This window comes from Nicotiana tabacum, chromosome 15, assembly GCF_000715075.1.
Source record: "Nicotiana tabacum cultivar K326 chromosome 15, ASM71507v2, whole genome shotgun sequence".
In the NCBI taxonomy this organism is placed as follows: domain Eukaryota; kingdom Viridiplantae; phylum Streptophyta; class Magnoliopsida; order Solanales; family Solanaceae; genus Nicotiana; species Nicotiana tabacum.
The window spans coordinates 78,992,453-79,007,889 of NC_134094.1; the positions used below are offsets into that span (position 1 = coordinate 78,992,453).

At 38.1% G+C, this 15,437-nt stretch overlaps 1 protein-coding gene across 1 annotated transcript; it reads right to left on the bottom strand.

Annotated features, from left to right (window-relative positions):
* Window positions 1–11,332: 11,332 nt before the first annotated feature.
* Window positions 11,333–13,909, bottom strand: LOC107830491 (pectinesterase-like). The gene is made up of 2 exons (XM_016658062.2): window positions 12,923–13,909; window positions 11,333–12,147 (listed from the first exon to the last, which is right to left on the bottom strand). The coding sequence occupies exons 1-2, from the start codon at window positions 13,860–13,862 to the stop codon at window positions 11,456–11,458; spliced, it is 1,632 nt and encodes a 543-aa protein (XP_016513548.2). The 5' UTR covers window positions 13,863–13,909; the 3' UTR covers window positions 11,333–11,455.
* Between the last annotated feature and the right edge of the window lie 1,528 nt (window positions 13,910–15,437).

Consider the following 15,437-nt stretch of genomic DNA (forward strand, 5'->3'; position numbering starts at 1 on the left):
TTCTATAATAGTATGAATGAAAATTTTAATGCTAGAAACCATGATTCAGCCTATAACATCTTGATAAAATATGACAGACTCTTTGTGAAACTGTTGATCTGCTAAATTTTGTCCTTATTATACCTAATCACAAATGCATGTCTATGATCGTTATTCTGAGGTATTTGGATTCCATACTTATTTTGAAGAGCATGTTTGAGCCTTGTCGAGATACTTGAACAATATGGTTCTTGAAGTTCATTGAATTATTTATTGGTACAAGAGTTATGATTGATGTTCACGTGGTGTATTTGCTTAACCACTCTTCTTGATGTTATCCATGCTTCCTACCTTGCTTGTTGCTAATATACATGTGCTTGACGAGGAAGAGTGTAAAGCATGAAGGGTGATATTGTCACGACCCCAATTTTTCTCCGTAGGATATCGTGATGACACATAGTCTCTAAGACTATATAAGCCGATTACTTACAACAATCTAAAGCAATTTATGCTCATAGGTAGCTCTTCGAAACAACACAACAAGTCACGTAAGGTGTATGGCATACACAAGGAAAAGCCCACCATCACACGAATATCACCAAACAAATGTCCCCAAGCCATCACACATCATCCCTGACATTGCCACCCTTATCTCTCTGATAGCCACCCGTATCACTCTGCCTTGACAATATTATTAGCCACCCGTATCACTCCGATAGCCACCCGTATTACTCCATATAATAGCCACCCTTATCTCTCCGCCCGGAAAATAACACAATAGCCACCCATATCACTCCGTACATTTAACAATAGTGAGATGCCACCCTTATGCCCTGCATAACAACAACAGTGAAATGCCACCCTTATACTCCGCATAACAACAACCAAACCACACAACCATCTACATGTGCTATCATCACAACAACATGACATATCAACTCGTACCACAAGTGTGCATAGGCCACAAACTTTCCAAAGTTCCAACAATATCAATATTTTCACAACAAATTGCCCACGGCTCAAACACAATGGGTATAGAATCTCAATAACAATAAAATGAATGGGAAAGTAACTCAACAAGGAACAACGCCCCCTTTAAAAACAACTTCAATTAAAATAGATTAGTGACTTTTGGTAACGTCAATTCCAATTATTTGTTTAATGATAAACTCGATATTGAGAGCATTTCCATGAAATGGCAAACTTCGGATTCTAGTGTATGGATTAGGCTAACCATGAAAGAGATGGCACAAACTAGTACTACGTCTAAATGCATGAGAATAACCCGACAACAAAAAAGTATCATGTAACAACAATTTCAACCAAGAGTAACTCAATTATAAAAGAAATCACATAATGATAAAAGCGGTAACAAATTCAAATAAAGCATATAAGAGCAAACTCGACAAGTAAGGAATGTGACATGTAACAATAACTCCAAATAATGTATGTGATAGTAGACAAGACGAATAAAAGATGTAACATGTGCTAACAATTCGAAATAAATACATGAAAGAAGCCTAAGAGTCTAAACCAGTCAATTTCCACATATAATCCTGAGTATGTACTCGTCACCTTGCGTACACGGCTTTCACTTAACACAAACGACTCAAATCCTAAGCGGTAGTTTCCCCACCACAAAGTTAGGCAAGATACTTACCTCAAAGAAACTAAATCAATACTCTAAAATGACCTTTTTGTGTGAAACAACCTTTGATTTGCTCAATTCTAGCCAAAATAACTTAATATCATAAATAAAAACCATAGAAAACAATTAAGGATAATAAAGATTCGATCTTTAATGCAAACTAAAAAGTCAACTCAAAAGGTCAACCCCAGACTCGCACCTCGGAACCTGACAAAATTCAAAAAATATGAACACCCATTCTGATACGAATCTAACCATACCAAAATTATCCAATTCCGACATCAAATCGGCCTTCAAATCCTCATTTTACATTTTTGAAAGTTTTTATAAAATTTAACATTTTCTCAAACACAAATCACTAATTTAATGGTAAACACAAAAATGGAATCATGAAATATAATCAAATCCGGATAAAGAACACTTGCCCCAATCTAAACCGTGAAAGTTTCCTCCAAAATCGCCGAAATCCGAGCTCTCTAACCCAAAAAGTGATAAAATGTCAAAAACCCTCGAAATGGAGTACTTATATTCTGCCTAGTGATTTACTCATCGCGATCGTGGAACATCCATCGTGATCGCAGAGAATAAAGCCTTCAGCTACAAAAACGTGCTTCGCGAATGCGACACTCAATGCCAGCAAACATCACGAACACGCTCTCGACCTCGCGAACGCGGAGAGCAATTTCCTGGCGACTCTTCCAATTCCTTATATGCGATCTCGTTTACCATAACGCAAACGTGAAGACAACAATCCTCACAGCCTCGCGAACGCAGTCGTCTCTTTGCGATCGCGTAGAAAAAAAAGTGCCAGATTCCATAGAACACTACGCTAATGCGAATTCTTCATCGCGATCACGATGAAGAACACCAGGTGACAGAAATCAGCAGTCCAAAATTAGAAGGAAATGGCACGTAGCCCATCCGAAACACACTCTAGGCCTCTGGGATCCCGTCCGAACATACCAACAAGTTCCATAACATAATGCGGACCTGTTCAACGCCTCAAATCACATCAAACAATATCAAAACTATGAATTGCAACTCAAATCAAACTTAATAAACTTATGAACTTTCAACTTCTACAACTCGCGCCGAATCATATCAAATCAACCCGGAATAACCTCAAATTTTGCAAACAAATCCCAAATGACATAACAAAGCTATTCTAACTCTTGGAATCACAATCCTATCCTGATATCTGCAAATTTAACTCCCGGTCAAACCTCTCAACCTTATAAACCTTCAATTTTCCAATTTTTGCCAAAGTGCATCAAATCAACCTACAGACCTCGAAATCTAAATCCGGACACACGCTTAAGTCCAAAATTACCATAGGAAGATATTGGAATCATAAACATACCATTCTGGAGTTGTCTACACAATAGTCAAACTCCAGTCAAATCTTTTTACTTAAACTTCTAAAACAAGAATTGTTCTTCCAAATCCATCCGAATCATCCGAAAACCGAGCTCGACCATAGATTCAAGTCATAATACATGATACGAACCTTCTAGATACCTTAAGCCACTGAATAGGATGCTAATTCATAAAATGACCGGTCGGGTCATTAGAGATGCCGTGCCATTGCATATATATTATCACGTGAGGAAAAGTGTAAAGCACGAAGAGTGATGCCATACTATTTCCTATAAATTATTATGCACAAAGGATAATGTCATTCCATTATTTTATATTATCATGCATGGAAGAGAGTAAAAGAACGAAAGGTGATTCCGTGCGAATGCTTTTATATTATAATGTGAGGATGTGAGTTCTTGGCATGAATGGTATTTCCGTGTAGGCGAGGACGAGAGACATGCATTATATTGTGTTATATTTTCTTTGCGTATACCTTTATGCCTTTATCTTGAGTGGTTATTGCTGCACCGATGCTTTCTATGTTTCTTGTTGTTGTCACGTCTTTGCCTTCTACCTTATTTGTTACTGTTTTATCCACACCTTCTATCTGTTACTCTTACCATAATCATGATTTCCTTCTTGTATATTATATTTACATCTACGTCTTCGCTTATTTGTTGTTGTTTTATTTAAACCTTCTGCCTTGTTTGTTATCAAAATCTATGCCCTCCTAGCCTAATTGTCATCGTTACTTCTGTGCCTCGTACTTTATCTGTTACTATTATCTATATGCTTCTGCATTATTTGTTACTATTGTCTGTGTATCTTCAACCTCGTTGTTACTATTATTTGTATTCCTTCTACCTTGTTGGTACTGTTATACATATGCTTAGTGAGAATGAGGTAAATGCACGAAGGGTGCTGTCATCCTATTTGATTTGACATACATGCATACGTTTGGTGAGGATGAGGTAAATGCACGAATGGCGTTGTCGTTCCATTTGATTTGATATTTGAATCACATTCCTCATCATATGAATATTCGCGGGTTTACTATGTTGTTTTTGTGGTTATCGCTTTAACCTCATGACTTGAGCTATTATAAAAGGATTTGGTTGTGATATTGAGGAAGCTGACTGTGATTCCTTCACGTTAATCATTTACTACTTCTCATACTTTTTCTCGTAATCTACTTGTTATTTCTAATGTTGTTTCTATTGCCTATTTAACTGAACATATTTTATTAGTTAGTATCTTTTGACTTAAAACCTCATCACTACTTCACCAGAGTTAGTCAAGATACTTATTGAGTACATGGGATCGGTTGTACTCATACTACACTTCTGCACTTCTTGTGCAAATCTTGAAATTGGTACTAACAGAATCCCAAGAGTTACTTAGCAGATACTAGGCGGTGATTCAAGGTAGAGCTGCATCTCGTTTGATTGAGTCACTTTCTTATTTTTGTCGTACTGTTTCCATTTTTTGGACAGTGTTGTATTTTCTTTCAGAACAGTGTATGTAGAAAATTCTAGGAGCTCTTGTACATATGACACAACACCTTGGGATAAATTGCATAGATGTTGGTTTTAGACCTATCATGTTTACTTTTGAAATAATTTTACCTTATTATTATCATGCTGTTAGTCGTAAATTACCGTTTTCTTATATTTTCATCATTTGTGTGTTGGCTTGCCTAACAAATGCTGTTAGGTGCCATTACGGCCCATTGTTGAGGTTTTGGGTCGGAACAAGTTGGTATCAGGGCACTAGGTTGCATAGGTCTCACGAGTCATGAGCAAGCTTAATAGAGTCTTGAGGATCGATACAGAGACGTTTGTACTTATCTTCGATAGGCTACTAGGTATCTAGGAAACTCACCTTCTTTCTTTCCTTATCGTGCGACCTTGTTTTAGCTTGAAACCTATATCATTCACTTCTCCTACTCACTCATATGCGATGTTGCACATTCGGTATTAGCTATATAGTGACTATTTGTGATGTTGCAGATGGACTACGAGGGCTACAGATACTTGATCAACGCCTCGATGTGTTGTACAGTTTTGAGAAGTGAGTGTGTCGGTGGATATTTAGGTTATTCATTTGAGGGATGAAGTCGATTCTTATATCCGGTTGACTAGTATGGACTTAAAAGGATTAATTGGTTGCCTAGTTGTTGTGACCATGGTAGGTTCATGGGAAGATATGGATTTGAGGTTGTGTGATTCGTATGAGGCTTCTATTCACTACCATTTGGGGGTACTTGAGGAAGTAGGCTTGAATGGCGTGAAGATGAGCAAGTATTCAGCAGATGATCAGAGTGTGTTCTGACTGGTGCGATGCGATCTTATGAGGGAATTCAGCTAGATAGCAGCGCGAGGTCATGGAGAGTTTGGAAGGAAGGGGTATTGTGGGCTTATCAAATGAGTCTATCATCGATGATCGAGTTATTTGGGCAGGTGTGACTGTGGTTCCTGGATCTGGATGCATTGTGCATTTGTCTTGGATTGAGGAGGGGCTGTCGAGGATGATTCTGGTGAGGAATTCTCTGGACGTATTGATGTAATATACTTTATTGATATACGATGGTTGTGAAATGACTCAGGGTTGATGTTCATTATGGACGTAACGTGAAAGGAGGATGAATCACTTGGTTGCTTCTTTTGTATACTCGTGTGCTGATGGAACACAATTTAATCGACGCGTACTGACTATGCATTGGATATTGGGCAAGGCGAATGACTTACGAGAAATTTCCAATACGATCAAGATTCGTATGCGGCATCTGAGGATTTTGGGATCTGTGTATGGCTAGGACTTGAGATTTGTGCCAGATGGTGTCAAGACTTACGGTATTATTATGTCATCATCGATTCTACATAGTAGTATTTGGGAGAAGGAATAGAAACTTCAGATTCATTGCGAGATCTCTCCAGAGTAAGAAATTCGGGTTTTGAGTTACTTATGGAGTTAGCAACATACGTGGCTTGGTTGATTTAGAGGGATTCAGTTCGGATGGTTTGGCTATGTGTTAATGGGTCTCGAAGAATTCACGATGGTTATGACCAATACTTGAGGTTGATTTCTTTTACGAGTATAGAAGGTGTGTTGTGCGTGGTGATGTCCTCCCGAAATGAGTTAGATGGAGGATTCTTGTCGATGGGGTGCTTAACCTACTTTTGATTCAGAGTTGATTACTATACTTTCATACTTTCACAAGTTAGCATTGTTAGTTGCGGTTCGCCTTTTGGGATTGAGATTTGCATGGACAAGGTCGCGGTTCAGTATCAAGAGAAGGTCATGAGTTTTAGACAACATGTGAGATTGTAAATGTTTAATAGAATACTAGCACTATCTTGTATCACATGAGAAGAGTGTGTGTTTGTAAGGAACCTTGTGTATTGATTGCGGATGCTTGACTAGTATTAAAACAATCGCGATATTCATGAGGATTAGAGACCAGATGTTCTCGTAGGTAGACTATTCCTTGGTTGCAGACTGTGAAGATATGTTAAGAACTGTATAGCTGATGGTATGTGTTATGGATATGGTACTATGGGCTTTTGGGACGGTTATATACCAGTTTGGGGATTATTGGAATTTGGTTTGGGGCTATTTGTAGGCCTAATGAAAAGGTGTATCCTATATCGGATCGAGTTTGCTTACTTTTACGCAGCTGTTACCGTAGGTATATCATCAGGTGGAATGGATGTTATTCATGCTCTGGTCTATGTTATGTGCTTCTCTCTTATGCTATGATGGGTATTGAGGCTACTTAATGATTAAGACACATGCTGTAATCCTGTTTAGGCCTTGTGGCGATATATGAGCGAGATGACCCTTGTGATGTCGAATTGCTTATTGCACCGTAGCTGAGCTTGCTTTTTTCCTATAGTGTATTATGCTTAGTCATCTTCTCATAGTGGTAATTATGCACTTTATTATTCTTGATGTTGATACACATGTGTCTAGTGAGTATGAGCATTTTGGCTCGATCGGAAATCCAGATGGTTTGCAGTACAACGATAGTGTGTGGGATCGAGTTGCACGCCGCAATAGTACTATGATGAGATGTGATTCCTTATGCTTATTTTGTGTGTTTTTCTTCTACTTTATGGAAATAGTTCATAGGGGGTGTTTAATATTGCCCTGCCTGTCAAACTTGTTTGGTAACGTTCTTAGTTGACCCTCCTATTATTATATGTCATATCTGGGTTATTGATTGTTTGGTGTACAGACCGCGTTACGTGAGGTTCCGAGTGGCATGTAGTGCGATATGTCGGTTGAGCTACTTGTACTGAGTGAGATGAGGTTTTTGGATCTGGAATTTGCACTTTCGGATTAGGATGAAGTGTGTTGGGAAGAATTATACTAATATTCAGCTCGAAATATGGCAATGGTCTTATCGGATGAGAGAACTCCATGATTTGTTGATTTGATGAGTAGTCATGCATTTTCTCATGTTTATTTTGTCTTTAGCAGTGTTGGGAAGGTTTGGATCAAGGTTTTATTTGATATGCGGTATATTACTGGCACCGAGTTTGGTAAAGAGCAGCTATTGGGGTCAGAGGTTAATGTTATGAGTACGTGAGTTATGAGATACATCGTGCGGATTGATCTTGGAAGTGTATTGACGGCTTGATGCAAGTTGTTAGGGTCGACACAATGTATATATACAAGGGTCGGATCTTATAGGGAATTTCAGATGTTGGAATTTTGGTCCACTCCATGTGGGCTAAGGTCGAAAGAAGAATCTTCAGTTGGGGGCGTGTTCACAGACTTGTATGGACCGTGGTGGAATAAGATCACTCATGGGTACAAGTATGATGAGTTTATTCAGCTATATGATGACTTTGAACGACTATGGTCACGTTCGAGGACGAAGGTATATTTAAGTGTGGGAGAATGTAACGATCCTACTGGTCGTTTTGAGTACTAGATTCCTTTTTTGTGTTTCGAGACCTCTCATAGATTCATTTGTTGACTCATGATTTGCGTGCGTGGTTCGTGTCATTTTTCAAAAAGCTTATATGTGAAATTTTGAAAACAATATGATATTTGACTTTAAGAAAGACATTAAGTTTACCACGGTCAATGTTTTTGGTAAACGATCTCGGATCGGTGTTTTAATGATTTTGGTAGGTTCGTATGATATTTTTGGACTTGTATGTATATTTGGTTGGGGTCCCGGGTGACCCGAGCGTCTTTCGACGCATTATGTGAAACATTAGAGAATTTGGTTTTAAACATGAAAATCTTAAGTTTTGATGATCGATTTGTGATTTTAGATGTTGTTTTGATGATTTGAGAGAGGGATCAAGTTTATATGATGTTATTACACTTGTGTGCATGTTCGGTTTGTAACTCGAGTGGCTCAGGTGAGTTTTGAATGCATTGCAGACTGATTTGGAACTGCTGATGCACAACAATTGGAGTATTTAGGTTGCAGGTCTCGCATTTGCAAAGACCTAATTGCAATTGCGAGCCTCGCATTTGCGAAGTCAGGCTCACAATTGGGAATTTGGGACTAGGATTTTAAGACTTCATAAATGCGAAGTAATGTCACATTTGCGGACAGACGAGCGGTCACATTTGCGACCTTGGAGTCGCTTTTGGAACTTGGAGCTGGGGGCTGACAGCTTTACAAATATGAAGCTTAGCTCGCATTTGTGATGAAGGGACTCTTCGCAATTGCGAGGGGACAATCACATTTGCGAGATCTGTGGGTCTGTTGCACAGGTCGCTTTTGCGATCAGTATTTCGCAATTGCGTACATTGCAATTGCGATATGTGCAGTTGGGTAAAAGTTAGAAAAAATGGGTCTTAGTTCATTTTACACCATTTTCAACCCTAAAAACTATAAGCGATTTTTGAAGAGGAATTTCTTCCCAAATTTATTGACAAGCGACTTAAACTTAATTTCCATCAATTTTAGTTACTTAATCATGAATTTTATCATCATATCTATGAATTTCAAAGTAGAATTGAGGGTTTTGGGTAGAATTTAGAAATTTTGTAAAATTGAGATTTAGATCTCAAAATGAGGCCGAATTTCGAAACAAATCACATATCTGGGCTCAGGGGTGAATGTGTAATCAGAATTTGGTCTTAATCTCGGATTTCGACCATGTGAGATCGGGTTAGCTTTTTGTTGACTTTTTAAAGTTAGCTAAACAGTGGGAAGTTTTTAAAGCTTGTATTGAATTGTTTGAACGATATTTGGATAGATTCGACTGGTTTAGAGGCTTGTTCTAAAGAAGAAAGGGTGGTTGAATTTTTATTGTGTTCCGGAAAGAGGTAAGTGTTTTGCCTATCTTTGTTGAGGAAACTCTTCCTAATAAAATAATATTATTTTTTACATGCGGGGGGTGATGTATATGTTAGGTGATGAGCATATATGTATGTGCAGGGTAATCCATGCTCAGGTAAATTTTATGATTATTTGTGCCTTATTTGACTATGTGATTTTCTTGCCTCATGTTTTATTTAATTTTTATAATAGTACGAATGAAAATTTTAATGCTAGAAACCATGATTAAGCCTATAACAGCTTTATTAAATATATGATAGACTCTTTATGAAACCGTTGATGTGCTAAATTTGGTCCTCACTATACCTAATCACAAATACATGTCTATGACCATCATTCTAAGGTATTTGAGTTCCATACTTATATTGAAGAGCATGTTTGAGCCTTGTCGAAATACTTGAACAATAGGGTTCTTGAAGTTTATTGAATTCTTTATTGGCACAAGAGTTGTGATTGATGTTCACATGGTTTATTTGCTTAACCACTCTTCTTATATTATCTATGCTTCCTACCTTGCTTGTTGCTGATATACATGTGCTTGGTGTGGAAGAGTGTAAAGAACGAAGGGTGATGCCGTGTTATTGCATATACATTATCATATGAGGAAGAGTATAAAACACGAAGGGTGATGCCGTGCTATTTTATATGCACTATTATGCATGAAGGATAATGTCGTGCCATTATTTTACATTATCATGTGAGGAAGAGAGTAAAAGCACGAAGGGTGATGCCGTGCAATTATTTTTATATTATAATATGAGGATGCAAGTTGATGGCACGGAGGGTATTTTCGTGTAGGCGAGGACGAGAGACATGCAATATATTATGTTATCTTTCCCTTGTGTATACCTTTATGCCTTTATCTTTAGTGGTTATTGCTTCACCAATGCTTTCTATGTTGCTTGTTGTTGTCACATCTTTGTCTTCTACCTTATTTATTACTGTTTTATCCACGCCTTCTATTCGTTTCTCTTGCCATAATCATGCTTTCCTTCATGTCTGTTATATTTGCATTTATGTCTTCTCTCATATGTTGCATTTATGCTTGTTACTGTTATCTATATGCTTCTGCTTTATTTGTTATTGTTCTTTGTGTATCTTCTACCTCGTTGTTGTTTTATTATTTGTATTCCTTCTTCCTGGTTGGTGTTATACATATACTTGGTGAGGATGATAAATGCAGAAGGGTGTTGCCGTGCCATTTGATTGACATACATGCATACGTTTGGTAAGAATGAGGTAAATGCACGAAGGGTGTTACCGTACTATTTGATTCGATATTTGAAACACATTCCTCATCTTATGAATATTCGTGGGTTCACTATGTTATTTTGGTGGTTATCGCTTTAACCTCTTGACTCGATTTGTTATAAAAAGATTTGGTTGTGATATTAAGAAAACTGGTTGTGATTCCTTCAAGTTAATCCATTACTACTTCTCATATTTGTTCTCATAATCTACTTGTTTTTTCTAGTATTGTTCTATTGCCTACTTAACTAAATAGGTTTTATTAGTGAGTATCTTTGGACTTAAAACCTCGTCACTATTTCACTGGGGTTAGTCAAGATACTTACTGAGTACATGTGGTCGATTGTACTCATACTATACTTCTGTACTTCTCGTGCAGATCTTGATATTGATACCAGCGGAGTCCCGAGAGGTACTTAGCGGATACCAGGCGGTGATTCAAGGTAGAGCTGCATCTTATTCGCAGGCCTTAGAGTCACTTTCTTATTTCTGTCGCACTTTTTTTTATTTTTCGGACAATGTTGTATTTTCTTTCAGAACAATGTAGGTAGAAAATTCTAGAAGATCATGTACTTGTGACACCAAATCTTTAGATGGATTGCGTAGTTATTGGTTTTAGACCTGTCATATTTACCTTTGAAATGCTTTTACCTTCTTATTATCATGTTGTTAGTCGTAAATTACTGTTTCCTCACATTTTCATCTGTTGGCTTGCCTAGCAAGCGGTGTTAGGCGCCATCAAGGTCCGTGGTTGGGGTTTTGGGTCGTGACACTTGCTTGGCACACAATACATTAAAGCTTTAAAAATTGGAAAGCGGAAATAAAACATATCCAGAACTTGTTCAAAGATTCAGATGGTGCATCCATATTCATAAACAGAACAAACTAAACAGAATCGCAAGCATTGCTGCTTAAAGTAAATCACCAGTATAAGGGACTCCAGTGGCAGGCAGCCAAAAGTTTCCTGCTATGAAATTGGAAACTGTAAAACTGATAGCATCTGTGCTGTTAATCACATGATAACCAGGCCAAGTTACCCTGCTGCTCGTATTGGATCCAGGGCCTGTGTTGTTATATTCAGCATAATATAACGTACTTAGCGCGAAATCTCCAGACCAAGCTGCCCAACCAGCAGGATTTATCAGGCTATCCATGAAGGATTGCATATAAACTGTTCTTGAATATTCCTTCCACGGTCGGCCTAAATATGTCTGTGTAGTGCCATTGCTCGATGCTAGATCAGGGGCAGCTTTTATGGTGCAATTGTGAATGGATGTGCCTGTATTCTGGTTTATGTCAGTTCTGCCCTGTGCAGTGATTGGATTAAACTGGCCTTGTAATGGAAGGCGTGGATATATGTTACAGTTCTGGAAAACTACAGCAGCATTTCCGAAAATGAAATCGACCGTCCCGTATATATCACATTCCCTGTAGAATTGTCTCATAGAATGCGTGTACAAAGTGTCTTGATACCCTTCAAAGCTGCAATTGTAAAATGTAGATAGATCAGCACCATTTCGAACTGCCACTGCTTGATGCTTTATTGCTCCTGCTGTGTTCTGAAAGGTAATGTTCATTGCCAGAAATCCTTGCCCAACCACAGCTGCATGATAATTTACTTTTAGATACGTTACATTAAAAAGTGGTGCCATAACTAGCTCATATATCTCAAAGGATGCAACACTTAATCCTCAATTTTCTTGTTAATTATATAACCATTTCCAGGCAATAGTGTGACTAGTTATACATGCATGCAGAGACAAATGTTGTTCATTTCAGCAACAACAACGGACCAGTGAAATCCCACTAGTGGGGTCTAGGGAGGATAATGTGTACGCAGACCTTAACACTACCCCGAGGGGTAGAGAGACTGTTTCCGATAGATCCTCGGCTCAAGAAGACGAAAAGACTCTTATTAATACTAGTTTTGGAAACACAAAGAATTCATTGTTATATAACTAAAAAGGTTGAACCCATCAAGTTTAATCTTGGATCCGCATCTGGATACATGTGTCTTGGGAGATGTTAAGTGTATGTGTCTTTAATTATTTGCGAGTTAAAGCTAAGGTTCAATAAGAGAAAGATTTGACTTCTAGTGAACATCAGGCTACATGAGATTATTCAAACGTGTTTTGATTTTAAAAAAAAACTTAACTAAGATCCGACTTCTATGGACTACAAAATGCATGGCATTAATTTAAGTATTTAACTCTTGATCTTCCATAAAGCAAGGGAAAAAATTGGGAAAGAGAAGGACAAGTCCAATTATTAAAGAAACAACCAGTAAGGTAATTTGCTTTCCCAAATTACCATCTAAATTCTCTTAGAAACGTTGAATAACTCAAATGATATTCGACTTAAAATTACCAATTACTTACCGAATGTGGCAGAATTGAAGGTTGTCCATCCATCAACTACGCTGTGATTACCAGTGATAATAGTCTTATTAATGCCATCACCAACCATCATCAAATACTTCTTGTTACTGGCAATAGAGACATACTCTTGGTACACACCAGCAACCACATATATCATGTAATACCCGTTTCCTGCTTTCGTATTATTTGGCGCAGCTGCAATGGCATCATTGATAGTTGTGAAATTCCCAGATCCATCTGGATTCACCACTACCATTTGTGTCACGTTTACAGAACTAATTCCACTCATTTGCAAGAGCTTTCGTCCACCTCTTGCTGTCTTTAAAATCATTTCCCCGCTCCCACTACTATAGCTCGTTTTGGCAGGTGAATTAGGAAGCCAGCCATACTTAAAAAGGGCAAGAGATACGCTATACATCATGCTGCCATTAGCAAGTGTAGGAAAAATCTGACTCGCAATGTCTGCAGCTGAAGGAGTGATTTGAAGGCTGTCCAAGCAGGTTTGTTGATTGGTTATACAAGCACTAAGCAAGGTTTCAACATCATCAAATTGTGAACCCTGAAGGGTATTTCCAGGTTGGGTAATAGTACCCGCGACGTTGGATAAGAAATCCAAATTTAGGCCAATAAGTAATTGGCAATCTTGGAGGACAAATATGGTACTTTGAGATGATGTAGTTTTTGAGTTTAAGTAACCATTGACTGAATCAAGAAATTGTGTAGTTGCTGATGAAGAAAGCTGAATGGACAGCCTTCCGTAGTCATGTATGTTTGTAGACTTGTTTTGAGGAAGAAAATATTTGCACAAGTCAGGGAAGGGAGTGATTTCACAAAAGGTAGGTCCTCTGAAAGAAGATGGTGCGGCAAAGGGAGAGGAGCAAAGAAAGGTGAAGATCAGAAAGAAAGCGAGAATTTTTGGCACAAACTGTTCTATTCCCATATTGATAATATCAATACGTAGATCTAGATAATATGGGCATATATAGGCATTTGCCACATTGAGGTTCATAAATGTGTTGTCCACTTGAATGCATACTTGGAGACGAGATGAAGACTTGCAATATTTTTATTTTCTTTCTTAGAGAAGACTTGCCATATTGGTCTATTTTATGGGCACGTGAACCCATGGTTGTTTAACCAAAAATAGATTTCTCGGTCGAAGTCAATATTTAGAAGAAAACGGGTTACTGATAACCAAGATTTACTTCACTTTTCCAATAATTTTAAGAAGAATAGAAAAAATAATGGATACGATTAGCAAAGAACAATAAGGAATGAACTGACAACCACTCCCCAAAATCAAGGCTTAAAACTTGAAGAGTAAAGCAAATAATTATAGTATGTATTTCAGTAATAATCGTAACCTGTCCTTACAAATGAGATTCTTATCCTTATATACGAGCATATAATCATAACAGTTCTCATACTTAATTTGGGTTATTAGAGGCATTAATTGTATTGATTGCCCGTTACCATAGACAATCGTAATTGGCATATTTATAACTAAAGATTCTTTGTAACTGCTCTGATTCTCCTTCCTTATTTACTTCTGGTTCGTGTATCTTCCCTTCTTTGTAGCCTTCATTCATTTCGTTCCTACTTATCCTTTGACAACTGTGAGGTCCGGTTCTTTTCTCTATGCTACCCCGTGGGTGTTTCTCCCGTACCTTTCTTGCATTCTTAATTCAGTTAATTGAGAGTGCCACTTGTCGCTATATCGACACTCCACACGTCATGCCTCGTCAGCTTACTGATGTTCCACGTGTCATGTCTTTTTTCCACCAATACAGATAGTCCCCCCACTTTATGAATATTCTCAACTGAATATTCGGGAAGTGGTAAGTTTTTATGGGGGGAGTTCCTTGCCGCCGTTTCTCGAGTGTCCTAATGTCTCCTTCAGAATCGATGCAACGTATGTCAAATCTATTTAATGCCCGTGCCACGTGGCTTCTTACGATTGGATCTACAGTTCCTCAGCGCTTTTTCCGGGTTTTTTAACGACAGTTGTATCTTCTTATAAATACTTCATTCTTTTTGATTTCTTGAGTCTTCCTTCTTCAGTATCCATTACTTTACTCCCTCATTGTATTTCTGCATCCTCTCTTCTGTATTTCCTTTGGTAATCATGTCTTCCTCAACACTGGATCCTCACAAAGTTGTGATTGCTGATGAACTTGCTCCTTTACTGCCCCTACGAGAAGTAGGAGAGGTGGAGGACTTTGTAGTCTCAGTTCATTAGCTAATCGCGGTTTCTCTTCTCAAAGTGGTTCTACTAAGCCATCTTCTTCTAGACCTAGGACTCCTCTAACCCCTAGATCTTCTTCTAGAAATATAGATTTAAATTAACCTGTGCGTGAACCTACAGTTGCAGAGATTTGTTCCTCAAGAGTTTTCTTTTGTAACAGACCATGAGACCATGAGAAATCAAGTCTCTTCTATAGCCTCCCTCAACCCTGCTGAACTGTACCCGAGTTTAATAACCATCAATCTTCTTTTCTTAGTTCGACGAGAGTGT